This window comes from Spermophilus citellus (assembly GCF_964194105.1).
Source record: "Spermophilus citellus genome assembly, chromosome: 1".
Classification (NCBI taxonomy): domain Eukaryota; kingdom Metazoa; phylum Chordata; class Mammalia; order Rodentia; family Sciuridae; genus Spermophilus; species Spermophilus citellus.
In genome coordinates this window covers 138406670-138428489 of record NC_138182.1, presented here as the reverse complement: position 1 = coordinate 138428489, position 21820 = coordinate 138406670, and the positions used below count along the sequence as shown (strand labels likewise).

At 44.9% G+C, this 21820-nt stretch overlaps 1 protein-coding gene across 2 annotated transcripts; it reads left to right on the top strand.

Annotated features, from left to right (window-relative positions):
* The first annotated feature begins 4055 nt into the window (after nt 1-4055).
* SAP30L (SAP30 like) lies at nt 4056-18137 on the top strand. Of its 2 annotated transcripts, XM_081278485.1 has the most exons (4): nt 4056-4863; nt 9014-9136; nt 11311-11409; nt 13091-18137. In XM_081278485.1, the coding sequence occupies exons 1-4, from the start codon at nt 4666-4668 to the stop codon at nt 13214-13216; spliced, it is 546 nt and encodes a 181-aa protein (XP_081134611.1). In that variant the 5' UTR covers nt 4056-4665; the 3' UTR covers nt 13217-18137. The 2 variants fall into 2 exon arrangements, with proteins under 2 accessions (XP_081134611.1, XP_081134612.1); XM_081278486.1 differs by lacking the exon at nt 9014-9136.
* The last annotated feature ends 3683 nt before the right edge of the window (nt 18138-21820 follow it).

The following is a 21820-nucleotide window of genomic DNA, read 5'->3' as shown; positions in this document are numbered from 1 at the left end:
TAGTAAAGTCATATAATCTTCCTGAGGACCCAAGCCAATAAGTGACAGAGCCAAGATTCTAGCACAGGCCAACTAGACTTACAGTCAGTCTCTAACCATGACGCTGCCCTGCCACTTGATTCCAGAGGTCATCATTCACCACCCAACTACTGACTCAACAAATACCAACCAAACACCAGGGCACAGGTCACTTGATGATGAACCATATGCACAGTTCCCTGCCCTTGCAAAGCTTCCAGTCTCAGAACAAGCAATGCATCCGTACGGACCTTACAGGATCCAAAGACAACATCAACCATCAGACTCTGATGAGCACAAGAGGCAGGACCCACCCCTCTGCTCCCACCACCCCAGCATCCACTCTGTTCCAGAGGACACATTCACTGGAGAAAGACTGGCCAGTGAGATCTGAGCCAGAGACCTGAACTAGCACCTATACATTGCAATCCAGGGAAGCTCAAGAATGAAGAACCCAATGACTAGGATCCAGCCCTAAGTGTCCACTTGTTTCCAAAGAAGGGCAATCATTGGAAATCATTCCCAGGGTCTCTGCCACATCCCCCAAAAAAGGGGAAAGAGGAGAGCAGAGAGGAGGGAAGAGATTTTAAGAACTCTGACCACTTGGCAGAACCTTGTCCAACCTGATTCATTAAGACTTGGTGAGGGGGATAACTTCTTTATTGGGGCTTGATTGGATAGAAGGAGTGATGGGGGGAGGGGTTGAGGCAGGGTAGCCAGGCGTGAAAGAGGGTCAGGAAACCTGGTCAAGAGACCACATAAATCTTGAAGTATTTCAAATCTATGATTCTGACACCATGTTAAGGTAATAACACTAAATATTGGGGGAAGAAAGTTTTGTGTTCAAAAATATTTACACAGAATACACACAAAAAAAGATATCCATCTAGGAGCAGTGGCGCACATCTGTAATCTCAGCAACTTGGGAGGCTGAGGCAGGAGGATCAAGAGTTCAAAGCCAGCCTCAGCAGATTAGCAAGGCACTTAGTACCTCAGGGGGAACCTTGTCTCTAAATAAAATATAAAAAGGACTAGGGATGTGGCTCAATGGTTAAGCATCCCTGAGTTCAATTCACCCCCCCCCAAAAAAAAATAGGAAGGAAGGAAGGAAGGAAGGAAGGAAGGAAGGAAGGAAGGAAGGAAGGAAGGAAGGAAGGAATTCAACTATTGGAGATAAACACAAGTAAACTATGGCAGTAATAACAACAGCTTAGACTTTACTATCAATGTTCCAGACTGTGTGATAAGTGTTTGTCACAACCCATTTAATCAAGCTTAAGAAATAAAATAATTTGCTACTATATCATGCAAAAAAGAAATGGAGCTCAGATTTGAAACAGCAAAGCCAACAGTCATAAGTACTGCCATGTACCATGTTGCTGCACTAGGGGGGTAGCTCAATTACAGAGCCCTGGCCTAACTTGCACCAGGACCTGGGGTCAATCCCAGCACAAAAAAAAGTAAAATAAAATAAAATAGCAACTGTGAGAATTGCATTACATGGGGAAAGTCCGTGATGCAGCATTCCTCAGAGAAAGACTGCAAAACTGCATACAAAGGATGGTTAAAGGCAAGGCCCATGCACACACACAAAATACAGAGGCTGAAGGTATCAGCTGAGGTCTAATCTGGAAAAAGAATCCACACAGATTTTAAACAGAAATATTAACATAAAGATGTGCTGGTTGGTTAAAGCATGGGACTATAAGTAATAGGGATTTCCTGGTAAGAAGAAGAGAGAACTCTATAGAATATAGGAATAGCAGATATAAGAAGTAGCCACTATCTTGAGGGCTGAATAGAGAACCTGAGGGAAAGATTCCTCTCCCCTCCAGCCAGGGGAAGCTGGTGCTGAAGAAGTTGTGTGGATGGATAAGGCCTGGCACTGAAAGCAAATGCCCTTTTGGAAAACAGGTATATGGTGGGGAAAGTAGAGATTATATCCCTATCAATCAACTCTGGAACCAACATTACACACTGCCTGGCACAGACACCCAATTGTTTTCTGTGTATACATCTGGAGTCTCCATCTAGATGGTGTTCTTTTAGAGCAAGAATTATGTTTTATCTTCCTCCTGTAGCCAATCCTACACTATACAAGTGTTCAATAAGTTACTTTTGACTATATGAACCCTATTAAACAAACTGTCTTTGCCCATTCATTTTAATTATTTTTGTAGTTTATTATTTTATTCTATTTTTCTGCTGTAAAAGCAAAAAAAAATGTTTATTATGGAAAATGCAAAAGTAGAACAAAAGAAGAAAAATACCAACCATATTCTTACTATCCAGAATTAATCACTGTTAATACCTCAGTTTATTTCTCATGCACAAAGTTTTTTCTTTCTTAAACATAGATGAATACACATCATATCCCACATGCAATTTTTTTTTTTTTTTTTAGTGCTGGATATGGAACCCAGGGCTCATGCATGCTAGGCAAGCCTCTACCACTGAGCTCACCCTCAGACCCTGACCCATGGAAAGCGTTTCTTCAACTCCTCATAAACTCTTAAAAAGAGTTGATGGTGAATTGCATACACACACACACACACACACACACACCCATTGATGTTGAAAATACCTTAAATGTTGACTGCACAGTATCTTGTTCTGAAAATGTTAAGTGTTTAATCACTCCTTTTTGAACTTTTGGAATCTTTTTTTACCAAAAATAATTACATAACAAACATGTGCTTAAAATTTTCTCTGGTAGACTTATTTCCCAAGATGGCTTTCTCTCATGTGAAATTAGGTTAGATGGCCCAAATGCATTTAAGACCACTGATGAAAATTTAAGATCATGGGGCAACTGCTTCTGAACTCAGAAATTAGTAGCTTTCCCTTTTCAACAGGATACAAAGCTGAAACTCCTTCTTTGCCTTCTACTCCTACCATAGGAACACGTGCTCACCTATCACCTAACACAGCCTCCCCGTCCCGGTCCCCTCCTCACAAATCACAACAGGGCACTAAAAGACTGCAGGGTCCTAAGCTAGTCCCATCGGCCCTTTTGTCCAGAAGCTGCCAGTTGGGAATGGCGTGACTGGAGGCGCCAATTGGAGGTTTCCCTGCGGCCCCCCGCAGAGGATGGGGTGGCACCCTGGACGTCAAACTAGGCGCTGGGGCTTGTCTGGGCGCGGTCCCGTCGCGGGTAGACCGGGAAACTTAAAGCAATAAATCTAGTTTAGAGCTCCTGGGAGGGCACAAGACACCGCCAGTCCTTCCTCATCCCGAAAGACTGGCTCTTGGTCTCCCGCCTGGGCCTCTTCTCTGGCCCCTCTGCAGCCCTAGTTCTTCCCCGCGGTTCACCCGGTCAACCTCCAGGTCTTATCAGGTCTTCCTATTCTCCCCAGTGAAGAGGTCGCCGGAACCATAGGGTCTCCTTCCCCAATCCCTCCTTTCTTTTTCCCTCCCCCATCCAAGCTAGTCCCAGTACACAGTCAGGAGTCACCCTTGAGATTCCGATGATCTCACAAGACCCCCACCATCTCGTCCGCACCTCTTTCACGTATCTGTGCGGGGCTGTCCCTCTGTCTTTCCCGCCATGATTGAATTTCTGTCCAGTTTCACCTACCCATCGGTCTGCAGGTCCTGTGACCCTGGTCTTTTCATTTTATACAGTCTGCCCCTCTCGTGACAGCACCTCAGTCCCTAGAGGTCTCCTTCATAGCCCCTCCCTCAAGTCTGCCCCTCTGAGCCCCCGCCCACGTCGGTGCTTGTGTCTGCCCGCGAACGTGCTCCTTTGCTCCCAGAGTCTGTTTCTTAGTCCTGTCAGGCCCCTGCTCACCATCCCTCCCCGGAGCTAGAGAGGCCGCGACCGGTTCCCCTCCCTTGCCCGGCCAACTCTTCCCTCTTCCACTTTCTCTACTTTCAACCCATCCCAGCAGAGTCCAGGAAGTAGCCTGGCACCAAAGACTGACGGTGGTGATGCCCAATGGGGCACGCCAGCGGCAGCGAAGGCCCCGCCCAGAGAGCGAACGCGGCCACTGAACGCGTGGAGGCGGGACTTCCGCTGTCCCGAGGAGGGCGGGGGGAGCGAACTGTTGTGGTGCGGCGCGTTGGGCGGGCGGCGGCCGGGCGGCCCAGGGGCTGCCGCGGGACTTGGGGCGCAGCCGAGCCGCTGAAGGGGTGGGGCGGGCCGGACGCGCCGCGGGGCCCGGGCGCCGCGGGTTCGAGGCCCGGCCCCGCGAGGGGAGGCCGCGCCACCCCGGGGGAGCTGCCGGGCGGCGAGTTTGCCCCGCAACCGAAAGAAGGCGGGGGCCTTCGAAACCCCCTGGCAGCCCGGGCCCAGAGTCCCTAGGGAGCCACCGCGTCCTGTGACGCCCCCCGGGACAACACCCCTGCTGCAGGGTAGCGATTCTGGGCCCCCGGCCGAAGGCGCCTCCGGGTGACCCCCGGCGGGGCCCTGCAAGCCGCGGGAGCTGACCCTGGGGCCTCAAGCCGGGAGGCAGGGGCTCTCCGGAGACGCGGGCCTGGGTCTGAAGGAGCCGGGCCTCTCGGACGCGGGGCAGGGCAGCGCCTGTCTGGAGACGGACTCCGGGACTCTCGGGTGCGGGTGTCTCGGCGACCTGCCCCGCGGGGAGCGCGGCCGCGGAGTGGCCTACAGGGTGTCCTCCCCTAGAGGGGCCGGCCCGGGGCGGGGAGATGAACGGCTTCAGCACGGAGGAGGACAGCCGCGAAGGGCCCCCCGCCGCCCCCGCCGCCGCCCCGGGCTACGGCCAGAGCTGCTGCCTCATCGAGGACGGCGAGCGCTGCGTCCGGCCCGCGGGCAACGCCTCCTTCAGCAAGAGGGTCCAGAAGAGCATCTCGCAGAAGAAACTCAAGCTGGACATCGACAAGAGCGTGAGTCCACCCGTGTCCGGGCCCCAGCGCCCAGCCGCTCTCCGGCCGCTGCCCGGGGCTGCGGTCCGTACTCCCCAAGCGCTCCTTACTATGGGCCTCGCCGCCCCTTATCTGCAGAATTGAAGAGCTGGACTCGCGATCTTAAAGGCCGCTTCAGCGCTGACATGCTCTGTGATTCTGCCCAGATCCGATAGTTTGGGGGAGGGGGGGCTTCAAGGATTTCTTCCTGGGAAGATTTGACAGCGGTTTCTAGCTTGTTATGTATATATTTTTGCTTTGGGTGTTAGAGCAACGAGAGGGAGGTTAATTTGGATGGGGGGGGCAGGAAGGAGAATCGGGGAGATGATAATGAAGGGATCCAGCTTTTCAACTTCTCCCACCTTCTAGGAACCCTGTTACTCCTTCAGACTGGGAAAAGGTGACAGTAACTTCCTTGTCTCCCGCGGCCTCTTTTTCTGCCGAGGGTCACTGAGCTTGCTTGCTTTGCTTCGCAGGCAGCTGTGAGAATGAGTTTTTCTAGGATGTGGCAAAAATGAGGCCAAGGCTCTTGCAGTCCAGTTCACTGGAAGGGAGAAAAAAAGTCAATTTTTTTAGGGGCAGAATCTTTGGAAATGCGGAGGTGGAGATTTAAATTTGAATAGGATTGCCCGGTGTTTTGTGCCTAATTATAGAAACTTCCTGTGTGATTTCAGCACTTCTAGTTAACAATTATAAAGATGTGCCTATTGTCAACCAATTAAGAACTTTTTAGTTTGACATCTGTTGCTGCAAGCCTTATTGGCTGCTTCATGATTAGGAATTGGAAACAAATTAAGGGGACATTTAATATTCAGGTAAGCTAAGAGCTTACATGGTTAATTTTTTTTTTTTTTAGAGCCAAATTTCTCCATGGTTGGGGAAGGTCAGAAGTTGAAAGGAAGCCCTCTTTTCCACTTATGATTTTATAGTTGAAACTGAGGCCCAGAGACAGGAAGTGATGGTGCCAAATGTATACAGCACCTGGTTAATTTCCTAAACCCATTATATGATTTCTTTCCAAGCCCCATGCATAAGCATTCATTAAGTCTTTAATAAATAAATCTTCCTTGTCATTTCTTTCAGGCTCTTCCCTTCTACCCTCAATTTTATTTAAAATTAACCATTATAGTGCACTTGCAACTCTTGCATGGCAAGGTGCTATTTTTAAGTGATAGAGGGTGAGCCAAAAACTTTCTTGCTACAAATCTGTATCAGTCAATGAATGAATGGATGGAATTCATCTGGAACAAACAACAGGCTAGACACCATGGTGGTCCCTGATGGTCACATGATGAAGTGAAATGCTTAATTGTAGGACAGCAATGACCTACCCACTTGGAAACACTGCCTGCCTTCTGTGTGTGTGGTTAACAGCCTTTACTAGAACAGCTAATAACATTTTCCAGTTCTTTTAAACCTCTGGATGCCTTCACATTGAATGACTTTGCTGCTGCAATGGAGGCTCCTTTTACCCATTACCCCTCCCAACCCCCATCCCCCCACCGCCTGGAAAACTGGTGGGGTTGGGCTATGTCCACCATTTTCACATGCACATCTAGAAGGGAGGCAGCCTAAACCTAGCACTAACATTCCCAAAAGATAGAGAGCCTCTGAAAAGTACTAGGGTTTTGAAGTAGAATCACTCACAATTTGTTTCAAGGTGGTGTTGTGGAGTCATTTCTGAAAGGGATTTGATTTCATTCTCACAGGCTTGGGCAAGAATTCAATTCCAAGTAACTGCTGTGTTACAAGCTGTTACAGAAAGTAAACAAAAAAAAAAAAAAAAAAACAATGACACAGCCAGGCTTGGTGGCATTTGCCTATAATCCTAGCAACTGAAGTTGGATCACAAGTTCAAGGTCAGCCTCTTCAACTTAGCTAGACTTAGCTAGATGCTGTCTCAAAAAATAAGAGGACTGAGGATGAAGTTCATTGGTAAAGCACCCCTGGATTCAATCCTCAGTACTGAAAGAAAAGAAAGGAAACAACACTAGGACATTTGCATGGTTAAGGAGAAACAATGACTATTTATCTCATAAAAGGGTCTAGCAAACAACCTCTTTAAATAATAGCACCAAAAACCCAATTCAGGCAGTTTAACATTGGCAGTGTTCTGTGATTTTTTTTTCATATTTTTATTGGGTGTGATTTAATAAGATATAAGGTACTTGCAAGATGTGACATACCTAACCTATTTCTGCTTTTTTTCCTGGAGAAAAGTAGAAGTTGAGAATAGTATAAAGGAAAATGTTGAGGTAGGAAAGGACATACATGTACTAGAGGTCAGAAGATCTGTGTGACCTTAGCCAGACTATTTCCTACTCTGGGTGGCTTCAGTTCACCCTTCTACAAAATGAGATTTAGTCCAGTGGGGTTGCACTAGTGGTTGCTAAGTTCTCTTCCAGCTAGGATTTCATTATTCTCATGTCAGGACCTGAACTCCTAGCTAGATCTTTAAGAAATTCCTATTCTGCCTGTTCTAGTAAGTTTGTCACTGTGCACTTGAGGAGCAGCTAGATTTCTCAGCATACACGTGCTGGCCTGGCACCAGCTGCCTCTCAGGCACCAGCTGCCTCTCAGGACTGGACAGTGTTCTCTGGTATACTTCCCTGGAGAAGAACATGTCCTGTAGTACATATATCTCTGGGGGGATTCTTTGGAACACTGGCAGGTGCTGAGTGTGAAAGCCCTTTGACAAAGGGAAATCTGGCAAAGCTATCCCAGTTTGTAACTCTGTAAGTGGTGGCTTTTACTGGCCTAAGCTGCTTTTAGATGTAGGGGACTGCCAATATTGATGCATCAGCATTTATTGAGTGCCTGCTGTCTGTAAGACACCATTACAGTATAAACTTAAAATTATTCATGACTCACTAATCCAACCACATGAAAGTGATAATTCATCTGAATAAACAGTTTTTATTATTTTCTTCATAAAAAGGCCTGAATTAATCGATGCTGACTTCCTGTCAGCTTACTTTTATCTTTAGGGATTTAAGGAATAAACTCAAATTTAGAAGTCTCTCCAGAACATTTGTGCAACATCTGTTTCAATATCAATAACCCCAAGTCATTTACACAGGCATTCAGTTTCTGTAAGGTTTTGAATGGTTCCTACAGGCAACCCTTATATTCTTAAGTAAAAACATATTCTTAACATCTTAGCTGCTATTGGCACCTTTGCTTACTAATATGCTTCCAACCTATCTTAGAAAATAAGCACTAATATCCATCTTATTTTATGTGGTTCTACTTTGTGAGAATTTCCGCATTTCTTTCTACTTCTCTTTGTGGATCAGATGTGAAGTGTTGCAAGAATACACCAATACATGGAAATAAAGTTTTTCAGAATTATCGTATAGTAGTAACCACTGTAAATGTAAAATAGGATGTACCGTCTACCATTACCACAGTCTCAGCTTCCCTCCTCCCCAGGGCAACTCCCGCCTACTAACTCCTATAAAATTCCTACAGGTCTTCTGAAAATGTCCCAAAACTCCCTGCTTCAAAAAACCTTAAAGGACTCTGTCTAGTCTGAAGGAACATCTCAACAGTCTTTATGTCCCCAACCTGGAATCTCTCCTTATACTCCTGCGTGGGCAGTCACTGCCACCCAGGCTGACTATTTACACTGGGCCTCCTCACTGTAACCGTTCTGTTAGCTACCCTGGGACCTCTCAGTTTTCTCTTTGCTCACCATGTGGAATACTTCCTGTCTGCCTCCAAGTCCTTCCTTCTAACTGGGGGCCTCCATCCTGACTATCTCAGCTATAGGGATCTCTTCCTGTGCTGAATCCGTGCCATTTATTATCTTCACCATTTAGTGGAGACTTGATTTGTAATATGCTGTGTGGTGTTAGCATTCTCTTTGTGTGTATGTGTGTGTGTGTGTGTTTTTACCCCCAGTGCTGGGAATCAAACCCAAGGCCTTGCACATGCTAGACAAGTGCTCTACCACTTAGCCCTCTTGTGTGGATCTTGTTCTACAACTCTAGAGTCAGCTTTGGAAACTATGGCCTACATCTCATTCTTCTCTCTCTCCAGTGCCTTAAAAAGAAAAGCCCCATAATTTGACAGATCTCTGTTGCTGTTTCCATGGAATTGGCAACACTGATTTTTATTTCCTTCCCATCAGGTAAGGCACCTATACATCTGTGATTTCCATAAAAATTTCATCCAAAGTGTTCGAAACAAAAGGAAGAGGAAGACAAGTGACGATGGTGGAGATTCTCCTGAACACGACACTGACATTCCTGAGGTAAAGGCCAAAAAAATCAGCCAGAGAGAGCTGGAAGAACAGATTCTAATCTGATCCTTCCCTCTGGCCTGGTCTTCTTTTTGTGCTGAGAAGTAATTTTAGTCCCCTTTGTTTTTGCTGTGCTTTATTTGAAAAGTGAACCATAGAATTATAGTAACACTGAATCTGAGAGCTGAAAGCTTGGAAATCGACTGGTCTGGCTGCCCCATCATTTTCCAGACAGGCACAGAGACCTGAGGTCTTATACATAGTTTGGAGACTCTGGTCTAGTCCTCTTTCCAATGACCATACTGCCTTTCTTCAAGAAACCCCTACTTGAATACAGCCACAATGTCAAATTTTTTCCAACCCTGTTTCTGCCTTAGAGACTTGAATGTGTGTGATCTGGGGGCAGTCTCTTCCCATCTGTTCTCTGGTCTGCAAAATGAACATGGGAGTTGTCAGTTCACACCAGCTGTGTCATGTCCTGATTCCATGACTGCTGATCAAGGCTTGTCTCAAGGATCCATTTCAAAGTCAGCTGCGCTGTTTCTCAATGCTGGCACTACTGACATTTCCAGCCAGATAATTCTTTGCTGTGGGGGCTGTCCCGTGTGTTGTAGGATGTTTAGCAGCATCCCTGGCCTCTACCCTTTAATGCCTGTCACACCATCCCCTGAGTCATGACAATCAAAAAGTGTCTCCAGACATTGCCACATGTCCTTTGGGGGGTCCTGAGTTAAGGACCACTGTGATGAACCATGAGACCAAGGCCTCTCCACCAGAAGGCTGCCTTTCCTTAGGGTGCTGTGGTATTAATGAGGCTCCTGGAAGAAACTGGATTTTCTTTCTACCTAAATTGTTTTCACTTAAGACTCAGCAAAAGAAGAACCGTTTATAGTGTACATTGAATATTTGACGCATGAATATTTCATAAGGCAACCGCCTGTTAGCACTCAGAGTGAAAATGACTGTGTAGGAATAGAAAGAGTAGGCGGGCCTTTGTCTGCAGATGTGGAGGAAACCTTGGAAAATCAAGCCCTTCCTTTGGCCCCTTCCCCTGTCCCCTTTCCAACATTAGTTTACAGTATTTGTCTGTTGCCTTTAGCATTATTATTATTTTATAAACATGTAATTGGTTTCTGAACGGTTTTCACAAAAAAAAAAAAAAAAAAGGTTTTGAGGAATGTTTTGAAATGAATGAAGGACTTTGGTCCCTCATATTGATCATTCATTTTGTTTTTAAGTGCTCTCCACCTGCCTGAAGCAAGAACATCTCTTTTAGAGGCAGGTAAAGGCAGCCCAACTTTCTGGGCCTTCAATGTTTCCTGACTGTGCAGCTTTCCTCTCTTCCTATGTTAGAAAAAACAACTGGGGGGGGCCCTTCCCCTCTGTTTTCCAGTCATCTGCAGAGACCCTGACCCTAACCTGCTGATTTGTCCATCCACTACAGTAGCTTTTGATCTTTCCTTGGAGGATTTTTAAGAATTCTAATACCTGAAGGCTCAGCCTAGGAAAGAACTATTTCAAAGTTACAGCATTTCTCACTGTCCTTCGTGCCCCCTCTATCCAGTCTGCCACCTAGTTCTGGCATGTCTTCTCCATGATGTCTCTCCAGTTTTTGCCTTTTACTCCATTCTTAGTGTCCCCCTCTAGCATCACTTCCCTTCAAAGCTTGACTTTATCATCTCACTAATGAATCATTGCTATAGCACCTCCCTCTGACTCCCTCACCCCCAGTCAGCCTTCCTGGCAAAACTCTACCAACTCCATCTTCCTGAAACACCACCCTCTGCCACCTATGATAGCTCCTCTGCTTCTCAAGACATGCTATACCTTTCACACCCACTGTGGTGGCCCCTTAGCCCATCCCTTTACATCAAGGCTATGTGTGCCCATGATCTCCCATATTCCTTACTCCAATCCTCACTGCCTTTCTAGACCCTGTCCCTTCTTAGCTTAAGCCTCACCTCCTCTCCTCCTCCAGCCTCCTAGGATCAGCCCACCCAGCCGAACTCTCTTCCACTGTTTTGTTCCCCTTGCCAGTCGCTAGTCCTCAATGAACAATTTCTAAGAATTCTTTTGTGGCCTTCCCCATCCTCACCCCCACCTAGGGTATGCTGGGCACATTGTGGGCTCTTGGTGAATCCTGACTGGTCAGGTGATGGATAATGTGTTTCTCCTCTTCTGTCTAGGTCGATCTGTTCCAGCTGCAGGTGAATACTCTACGACGTTATAAACGACACTACAAGTTGCAGACGAGACCAGGCTTCAATAAGGCCCAGTTAGCAGAAGTAGGTAGACAAAATTTGGATAGAGAAAAGAGAGAACTATAATTGTGCCACGGGTGTAACCGTGATTCTTCCCTACAGCAGATGTGGTTCAGTGGTTAAGCACCCCTGGGTTCAATCTCAGATACTAAAAAAGAAAACACACCACACACACACACACACACACACACACACACAATAAGCAAGGCACACAACGGCATACACCTGTAATCACAGCTGGGCAACAGGCAGAAATAGGGGGAACTCAAGTTCAAGTCCAGCCTGAGCAACTTAGCTAGACCCTGTCTCAAAATAAAAGCACTGAGGACAAAAAGAATCTCACAGAAGTTGGTAGCAGAATCTCAGGACTTCTGGCTCTTAAGTATTCTTTTTGTTTGTTTGCTTGTTTGAATCTTTTTTGCAAGATACTTTATAGATATGGTCCTTTATGCACATCAGATTTATCAGGTTAATCATCGTCAAAACCTTTGTTAATAAAAAAATATAGGAGCTATTTTTTCATTTTTTTCCCTCTTGATTTCTTCTTTTCTTGGTGTTAGTAATGGAAGTATTTATTATGATGAATGGCATCCCAAAAAAGTTTTCTCCTATCCTGAGTTCTTAACAGTTTGGAAAGGGGAAAATTCTCCTTTGGCATTTTGTGTAGTCTCCCATCCTCCCATCCACCCCACCCCACCCCCTCCCCCACCTCAAGACAGGTTCTCACTATGTTGCCCAGGCTGGCCTAGAGAATTCCAGGGCTCAGTGATCCTCTTGCCTCAGCCTCTGCAGTGTATGGTTCTACAGGCATGTGCCCCCACACTCAACTTTCTCATCCCTCTTAATGTGTTTTCTGCCTATTATTGTAGAAATTTAGACAATGGAAAAAAATAAATAAATGAAGTTCTACCATTCCAAGATAACCACTCTTCATTTCTAGTTCTCTCTTTTTATCTGTCCCAATCACCTCTATCCATCCATTCAGAGATTTCCTAAAAGACTCCACCCTACTTGTTTTGAGTCTTCCTTTAGAGGTTTCTTGCTGATCTATGGTAGTTTTCTTAAATCTTTCCTTCACCAGTGTCCAGATTACACATAGGAGCATACAGGCCTTTCCTACTTTAAAATGACATTTACCCATTTGCTAGTATTCACCCCTGGTTGAAAGGATAGGATGAGGTGGGGCAAGAGGAGATCTGCGTTCTCATATCTTACACAATAAGCAAAGTGCTGGGAATATATGGTGAATTATGTGTCTTCCTTCAACTCCATTTTTCCTGTTCAGGTCCTTATATTGTTTAGGGCAGTTCTTGGTTCAGATGGTTACATCTTTTTCAATTGACTGTTCATTTGACACAATTTTAAAAAGACACTTTTCTGCCTACTTTAAGGACCTGAGTAAGGTTTGGTAGCAGCTGGCCAACCAGAGCAATCCTGAACTGCCAGGATGGATGGTTGGCTGCCACTGAAATAGACCTGTGCCTTGGTAATATTGTAAGTTAAAGTGCTGCTTTTGGAAGCAAACCACCTAACCCCCTGGGGCAAAAGAGCATTCTGAGTTCTGCAGTACATGGCAAGTCCTGCAATAGTCAGAATTCCCTCCTAGGGCTGGAAGCAACTCCTGTTCTCTCTTTTGCATAGTCAAGAACATGTGGCCCTGATTTATGCATGGTTTAAGGGACTTTGGTTTTTTTCCCCTGTGTAGACTGTCAGCCGACACTTCAGGAACATACCTGTGAATGAAAAAGAGACCCTCGCCTACTTCATCTACATGGTGAAGAGTAACAAAAGCAGACTGGACCAGAAATCAGAAGGCGGCAAGCTTGAGTGAGGGGGAAGCACACCTTAAAGAAATGAAGTATAATGCTCAATGCACAGGTGATATCTGTGACCATTAAGCCCATAAAGACTGTTAAATATTATTGTAAATAAAAAAGTTTGAATGATGAATACTGTAAATCTTTTTGGTCAGGAGGATTATATTCTCATGATTCAGCATGTGTATAGAAAGACTTTGTTTTAAGATAACTACTGGACTGAAAAAAACAGGTTCATAAAAAGAATTTAAAACCATGTATTGCAGCATTCAACAAAGCATTAAGTCGATCCTACTGGAAATAATGGAATAAGAAATATTTTGGTATTCACCTTGTATGCCAGGCTGCCACATGCAAGACATGGCCCTGGAACAGCAGCGAAGAGCAATTGATGGTGGAGGTGTGAGAGCAGACCTGTTTGGACTTGCACACCGCCCAATGAGGACATAGACGTCCTGCTCTGTTGCAAGCTCTGATTAGCACATCAGTTTGACACTGGTCCCTCTCACTTGCCCTGTGCCTTGTACACAGTGAGCACTCCATCAGTATTTGTTAGCTAATTGAACAGTCACAACAGCGCCAGTCCTGTAACATCTGCTTCCATCCTCTCATTGAGACCTCTGCCATTTCTGTTGCTCGCTGCTTAACTGCTAGGTGTGGAAGAAGTCCTAGTGCATCAGCAGGGAGGTTTCAATCAGACGAGGGTTTCAGGAGAGTTGCATGTTTTATTTGTCCAGGTTCCAGAAACAATACGAAGACCCTCACGGGAGGGTCCTTTGCATGCCTCTCTGCGCTTTACTCTTTGGGGCAAAGTCATGTATTGTGATTTCAGCCATGCTCCTCCTGGGTACTAAGTGCTTTTTAACAAACAGAAATTTAGTGGTTTGGGGCTAATGTTTTGAGAAGTATTCATCCTTAGTTCACAGCCACCAGGAAATCTGCCAAGGACCATGTGATTCCTGTTCGGGAGTCCAGCTGTGGGAAAGACTGTCTGGCTGCCTTGACTCCCTGGGCTCTGCTAGGCAGCAAATCATGAGTTTGAGCAAAAAAGGACGGTTCCACTTGATCCTCAGTTTTGCAAGAAATATGCCTCCCTTTTAGGGAGAAAGATCACTAAAATAATTTTTCGAGATATTTCAATTTCAATTAACCTGATTTTTTTGTTGTTGTTCAAATTCTTCTATCCAATTATATCAGAGCCAAAGTATCCTGTGAAAGCAAAGTTTTATATTCAGAAGTATACTTATGCAAAATTCTCTTATAGCATCTTGGTGGGACAGAGAATGTAGGTCAGAAAATGGGAGAAAAAGATAAGAAAATTGGATTCTAATTACTAACCATCTTGACATATGTTATGGTCAAAGGTATGATTTTTTCCTTCTTGGTTGGTTTCAATTTAAGCCTTAAATGATAAGAGGAGCAATGGACAGCCTGGCAGAGTTTTAGTGTCTTATCTGAGCTTAATCTGAGTACTGTCTCAGAGAAGTCAGAACTAAACCCACACTGAGCAGGTGGTGGAATGTCTGGAGGTCTCAGTTCTGTGGAACAGAGTACTGTGATTTCTATGGAATGCAAACAAGGCCACCACTGTCACTAAAATGCAGTATGTTCGTTGCCCCATAGCTTTCGCCAGTGTTCAAAATGCATGTCCAGCAGATTGCAGCTTTTCAAAATATGTGTAAATGAATGTACATAGAATATACTCTGGGCAATGAGGGGGCCTATTTTGTTACGTCTCCTGGCTGTGGAGGGTATAGCAAGGTGCTCTGAGTGTTTCAGTCATTCTAATTCAGTATGTATCTAGGGACTATCCCTCCTTCATAGCTGACGGATGTTGGCATAGCTATCGAAAAGGCTCAGCAGGAGCTGGAGTTTGGGAGCGAATGGGCCTGCAGGAAAAGGCATCATTAACCTGATCCATGGACATGTCCATGTCTTAATGAGGAAGAAAGTGGATCTTTCTGATATGTGAACCAAAATTGTGGGCATTGTAGGTCATGTCACTGTTTCTTTAATAGCAAATCTGTTTTCCCAGCTGCGAGCAGTACATTTCTGGATAAGGTATGGTGTTGGGGGCCGTGTGTTCAGCTGCATCTGTAAGAACGCTTTTGTTCCAAAGTGAAGCCTGGGAAGCTTTTCACCTTGAGCCAGCCACTGCGCACACATGGTCACGTGTTGTCTTTCCTCTAAAGTGGCTGCTATGGGAAAGTAGAGATTGTGGGTATCTTTTCAACCTTTCAAAACAGGTGAGAGAAAAACAAAGTTATTTGAACTTGGGTTTTTCTCACGTCCAGAAGTCTGTTCTTTCATCACGCTACTAAACCACTTGCCTTAGCCTCTTCTGCAGTTTTTGATGGCTTTATCCACAGGGAGAAGACTTCTGCCTGTGAGAAATGGCCAGGCCCTCCAAAGCCACTAGGTCTGGCTCTAGGGAGTGGTGGGTTTGGGGAAAGCAGTGTTCATCCTGGCTGCCTGCATTTCTATGCCACTGGCGAGGATACTTCCCTCCACCTGTGACGTTGCAGCATTGCCTTCTCTCTTCTTGGTGCTCCTGGGCAAAACTGGAATTTCAGATCCAGAACTGGTATTGTCTTCTTAAAGAGTACAGTTACTGACTCAGTTCCAGCCTGGTATGATTGTTTCATGTGCCCTGAAGGTTGTCACATGCAAATGTCAATATCCTACCATTCATGTTTCATTTTAAGGTTTAAAAAAAAAACTTAGGTTGACAGTGGTATGTGAAGAAGATCATAACTGAATCTCACAAAAGATTGAAAGCCAAAGGATTCAGGACTACTGTTGTAAACAAGGAGGGATTTCACTGTGTGTTACAGCTGCCGACCGTTAGATGTTCCAGTTATAGTTAAATAGTCACTGCTAGCCTCTTGGAGAACAGATTTTAATAATGTTTGTGATGGAATGTTGCATCTAACCTTGGCATTTGAGCTGTTTATTTTGTGGGAAATACTTTGTTAATATCCACAGAGCAACTGCCTGGTGGAAGGCGGAGGAGGGGAAGAAGCTTTCTCTGGAAGCCTTGCATACTGAAGTAGGCTGTCCCACAGGTGGATCCCAGAGAATTTGCTTCATGGAAATCATCTGAAGACTCAGTTGCCACAATGACAAGATCCAAAGGTTGGGAAAGGGTATTTAAGTGATCCAGTCCAGTCTCCCTGTAGGTGCTGACATTCTGCCTCCAACTGTCCTACCAAGGGAGCAGTCTGGGCTTACACACCTCTGAGGACAGAGAACTCACTACCTCCTGGGGAAGCCTGTTCTACCTTTGTAAACCTCTGGCTTTTCTATGTTCTCTGTAATTCTCATCTTAGTCTCTGCCCCATGGGGGCCACATGGAAAGTTTCTCATATTGGCAAGGACCTCATTTCTGGCACTGGCCCACAGCATTGCCTTTGTCATCTAAAAAGGAGCAGCAAGGACACAGCTGTTTTAGTGTCCTGCCTGTCCTTTCCCTGAGTTTAGTCTACTTAGCTCCTTGTTGGGGAACCTTGAGGAAGCCCCACCAGCCTGGTTATGCTCACTTGTTCTTGCCAGAGTGGGTGAAGTGGGAGTGGGTGTTACCAGCCTGCTAAAAAATAACCTCAGACGGCTGAGGCCTGAGTTCTGTGCTTGTCCCATAAAAACTAATGCTCTCAACATCATTTAGGAAAACCTTCAACTAGAAGATTATTAAATAATATCGTTGCTTTGCACAGAGTTTAAAGGTTCCATGGTATCTGAGGGCTGTGGCTTCAGATTCCTGTAAAGACTTCACATTTAGTGAAAACAAAGCTTATTGGGGGAGGAGGGCTAGTGTCTCAGTGTCAGAAGTGACAGATCTTCAAGCTGCAAAGTCCATCAAGGTTGCTGTTGTCCCATCATCCATCTTTAGAGAATGGGGAACTAAAGTTGCAAGATGTGCCTGAGGTTACATGGGACCTCACACATGGCATTATGAGAACTAGCCTTGGGTCCTCTTGACCTGTCCAGCACTCTTCCCCACTCATTTGCAGTACAACTCTAGTGCAGTCTCAGCTAAGCTGCCTTCAGATTCTTGAGAACTTGTAACAGAGCAGTCCCCAGCAACCTGACTCTCAGGGACTGACCTGACCTGTGGAACTCAAAGTTGAGTGAAATGATTAGGCAGTTTGAATTTTGCAAAATGCATGTAAGGGAGAAGAGTTCTAGCCTGTAATTTCAGGGTGTAAAGCCCTAGTGGGAGATGTAGTGTTGTCCTAAAATCCAGATTCTCGTGAAGTGGACTTATTCTGTGGTCTCTTGGTTGGACTTCTGCCTTTAAGGTTCTATGGTTCCACTGGCCCTGGCTCCAGGTCTATTCCCAGGAGCTAGACAGTTGATCTGAAGGGCAAAGGAGCTCAAGATCATGCCCAGGAAGCGTGGTGCTTTAGGGGTGCCTTTTTATTCCAAGTCTGGGTAGGAAGGGTTATGTTGGTCTGGTGTTTGAGGTGGAATGCAGCCTGCGGCAAGCGGGACCTGTTCTTGAGGCAGAAACCTCTAACTCAGTTTTTTCATCTAGCTTTCACCTCACGTCCTTCAGTTGCTCTCACTTAATCAACACATTTGCCAACGACAGAGGGTTGTACAGAATCCCTGTTTTTACCCCTCTATTGTCTGCTATGCCCATCGGAGTGTATTTTGGGGTATGGGGTTTGCAGGGGGTGGGGGTTGTCCATTTTGTAATTGCCTTATTGAAAAGTAAGTGCCCTTCCATTCCAGGCCTCCTCATATTGTACTCATTTCCTGCCAAATTTGGGGGATCATTTGTATTTTAATTTTGTAATCTATGGCTCTGTACTGTTGAAAGGCTCTCAATTCTGTAGAGTCTCCTTGGTATGTATGTGACTTTTCATGTTGCAATATCACACAGACTGGGATGGCCCGACTTTCGCTCTTAATAAATGATCTGAATAAGTAAGAGACACAGTCTGTTGTTCCTGTTGAATTTCTGCGGAGAATTGAGATGTTTTCAGTTTCAGGCTGGGCCCCTGGCTACGTATGACCGTGGTTAATAATAGTAGCCTTGCCTCTCAGTCCCAAGCACCAGCACCCACTATGCCCTGCAGTCTTGGTGTGCACCAAATAAGATCAGATCACAGAAGTTTGGGCCCAAGTTCAACTGCTGCTGTTCCTCTCTCACTGGGAGGGTGACCAGCTGGGATCTAGTAGCCTGAGTCTGGGAACTCAAGTTCCATACAGTGTACCAGACAGATATCCTCAGCACAGAGTTCACTGTGTCTGCAGTTATTCATCTGTAAGATGAAGGTCCTAAGTAAACCAGGTGGAGGTTACAAATTGAAATGCCTGCAGAAGGTGGACTATGAACTAGAAAACTCAGATCCCTTCTAAGGGCAGTCACTGCTCAGCTCCTGCCTGTCACTGCCATGTAGGAAATCCAGAGCTTCATGTAAATATCCTGGTGTCTAAAGTCTCAAAAACTTTGTATGGACTGGCATTTCTTCACGGCTCATAGAACCTTGCTATTTAAAGTTGACCTCATACTTCGTAGAAATGCAGGATCTCTGCCCACTCTCCTTCGGGCTATCTACTGAATCAATCTGTTGAAAAAGTCTCCAGGCAAGTTGAGTGACATGCATTTTACAGTTTAAGAAAGCCCAGTTCCATGACAGCTTTCCTAGTGCAGGTCCCCGAGTCCTAGCAAGCCTCTCACTGCTGGTAAGGAAGAAAGGCAAGCCTCAGGCACAGGTGCCACTTAGTGACATCTCTGTCTTCAGAATGAAAAGGAAAAAATAAATACTCATCATGTGAGTTAAGTAGAATACATCCTACCTGTAAAATGTTAAGCTTCATGGAAATTTTGTAAAATATACTCCTCCCCTCCCCGTGCCCGCCCTCCCCATCCCACTCCCTGTAAACAGCACATGGAGAGGACTCTTCAGAGACATTTTGGGAGCAGGGCAGGTAGGCAGACCTGATCTCTCCAGAGCTCACAGGATTCATAATAGATTGTTACGGAAGGATGCCATCATTTACAGGGTCCCTGAGTTGATTTCCTGTAGAAAACAAAGGAAGTTCTGATTTTCAGTCCATGTTAGACTATTGGCAGTTGTTTCGACTTTTCTATCTGCTGCCCTCCAACCCCTCACACATTGAACTGAAAAGAGGTGCTTTGTCCCAAAGTTTCCCCCCCCCCCAACTGGATGGCCCCCACTGGAATGAAAGAATCCACAAACATCACATTTAATGAACAGATGAACTCTCATTTTTATTTATTCTTTTATTTTTTTGGAAGTACTGATGATTGAACCCAGGCCCTTGAACATGCTAGGCAACTACCACTGAGCCACATTTCCCATCTTGAATACACATCTTACTGTACCAAGAGAAGTTTCACTTGAAGGAAATACACCTTCCCCCTGCCCCCCCACCAAAAAAAAAAAAAAAAAAAAAACCAGCCTTCGAATAATGATCAGATTATCTGAGGTCCAGAGTTTTTTTTTAAAGTATGGCGGTATCCACTCTCCAGCTCCATCAGAATCCCCCAACAATGCTTTCAATGCTAACTCCTGGGCCCCAATCCCACCTCCTTAGAATGGGAGTTCCCAGTGAGATCCACTAAATGAGAATCCTTTCAAGTGGGTCTCACGGAACTGTCTTACAAAATCTCCTGGAAATGTATTTGTATGTCCACATTCAGGAACCACTGAATCTAACCCCCTAAGACTCAGGTCAGGAAAATAGGCTGTATTCCCTATTAGCTTAGATGTGTCAAACAGTGGCATGCATATCCCCAAAAGACCAATCATTCCAATAGATGGCCATCAATCTAGATAAATCCATACTTACGTATTTAACCCACAGTCCTAGCACAATGCCTGGCATGGAGGAGAACATTGAGTGTCTGGGATTGAATCTGCCATTTGCTAAACAGTTTTATTATTATTATTATTATTATTATTATTATTATTATTATTATTAATTTTGTTTTGGTTGTTTTGTTTTTAGTTTACAAGGCTCTTCCACATCCAAAAGTAATGAAGGCTATCAAGTACCGAGTGCTTGCCAAACAATGTGCTAATAGTTTTATATGCATCAATTCACTTACTCTCACTACAATCATATAAAGTAGCAAACTGTTATTAACTCCAATTTATAGAGGTGCAAATACAGACTTAGAGAAGTTGAGGAACTTGCCCAAGAAACATGAGAGCAAGCCACTTCTGGGATTGACTCCAAGGCTCTCTGGCCCCTAGGGACATTGTTGTCAAGCCCATGTCAAAGAACTCAGCGTGCCAAGCTTTGAGGTAGTGCAGCCGCAAGTTACCCTGGTCCCCTCTACAGGATTTACTAAATTTTAATGAGGGATTCTGAGAAGTCACTAAGACTCTAGTTAGGAAATTTAATAGGGTTTAATGGAGGTTAATAAGGTACATCCAACCTTCCAGCCAGGTTTTAACCCACCAAAGCTGAACAAAGATTAACAAGCGCAGGAGGTGCAAAGGCACCTGCGTGATTTAACGGGGTTAATGAAACTGTCAGAGGTTGGTGAGGGACAGCAGGCAGTTCACAAGTGATCTGCTTGAGGTCAACGGACAGTAATTAAACAGCTGAAGCCTGCCCTGGTCTGTCCTGGGCACCATGGGGGAGCAAATAAGAAAAGGCCACAACCAACATGGTTAGTCCTGGTTGGGGGGCTGGGGGGTGAGTTTTCCTTTCTCCCCTGTGCTTTCTGGATGTCATCTAAACCATTTATATTGGGCATGAACCCTTCCCACCATAACTAAAGTAGCAAATCCCTTGCTTGCAAAAGTTAAGCTTCACATTGGGGAAAGGTGTAGAGAATAGTAAGAGAGGTCAAAGCAACAACAACAATACAGACTTAAACTTAAGCATGGTAAAGGGGCTGTCACCTATTTACCTCCATGGGTTCTCGTCACACGCTATGATATACAAAGGTCACACTGGCAGGAGGGAAGCCAAAACAAATATTCATCTCCTTCTCTCAAATTGCTACTTTTTTTCTTCTTATCAAGCACCTACTATGTGACAGGTCCAATGTTAAGCACTTTGCATACCTTAACGACCCTACCACTATTATTATCCGTATTTCACAGATGAAGAAATAGAAATTTAGAAAAGTGAAATGGCTGGTCCAGGGTCACCAGAAAGTAGTGTGGATGGGAATCAAACACAGGTCCCAGAGTTCATTGTGCCATGCTGCATACTAATTGGGCAAGATACTATTTCCCAGGAGCATTATTTAGATCAGGGAAGAACTGGAAATGGCCTCTCTATCAAAAAGTATTATGTTTATCATCATTGTAAAATAAGATTTAATGACAGAAAGACATCCATATCAGTTTAGAAATACTATATTATGTTTTCCTATCTATACTATATATGTGTACACACTATACGTAATACGTATGTGTATGTATACATATATGTATGTATGCAGATGTGTCTATAAATGCAAATATACACTTGTATCTATAGTTGTGGCCATATTCATGGGTATATCTGTGTTAGATTTTTGTCCCTGGGACAAACTACCTAAACAGAACAACTTGAAGGAGGAAAGATTTGCTTTGTCTCCTGGTTTCAGAGGTTTCAGCTGGTTGGCTCCATCGCTTTGGACCTGA

Excerpts from the sequence above, each read along its gene's own strand:
- SAP30L (XM_081278485.1), top strand. The coding sequence starts at position 4,666 with ATGAACGGCTTCAGCACGGAGGAGGACAGCCGCGAAGGGCCCCCCGCC. Across the intron at positions 9,137-11,310 it reads ACGACACTGACATTCCTGAG|GTCGATCTGTTCCAGCTGCA; the intron begins GTAAAGGCCAAA and ends TCTTCTGTCTAG. Across the intron at positions 11,410-13,090 it reads ATAAGGCCCAGTTAGCAGAA|ACTGTCAGCCGACACTTCAG; the intron begins GTAGGTAGACAA and ends TCCCCTGTGTAG.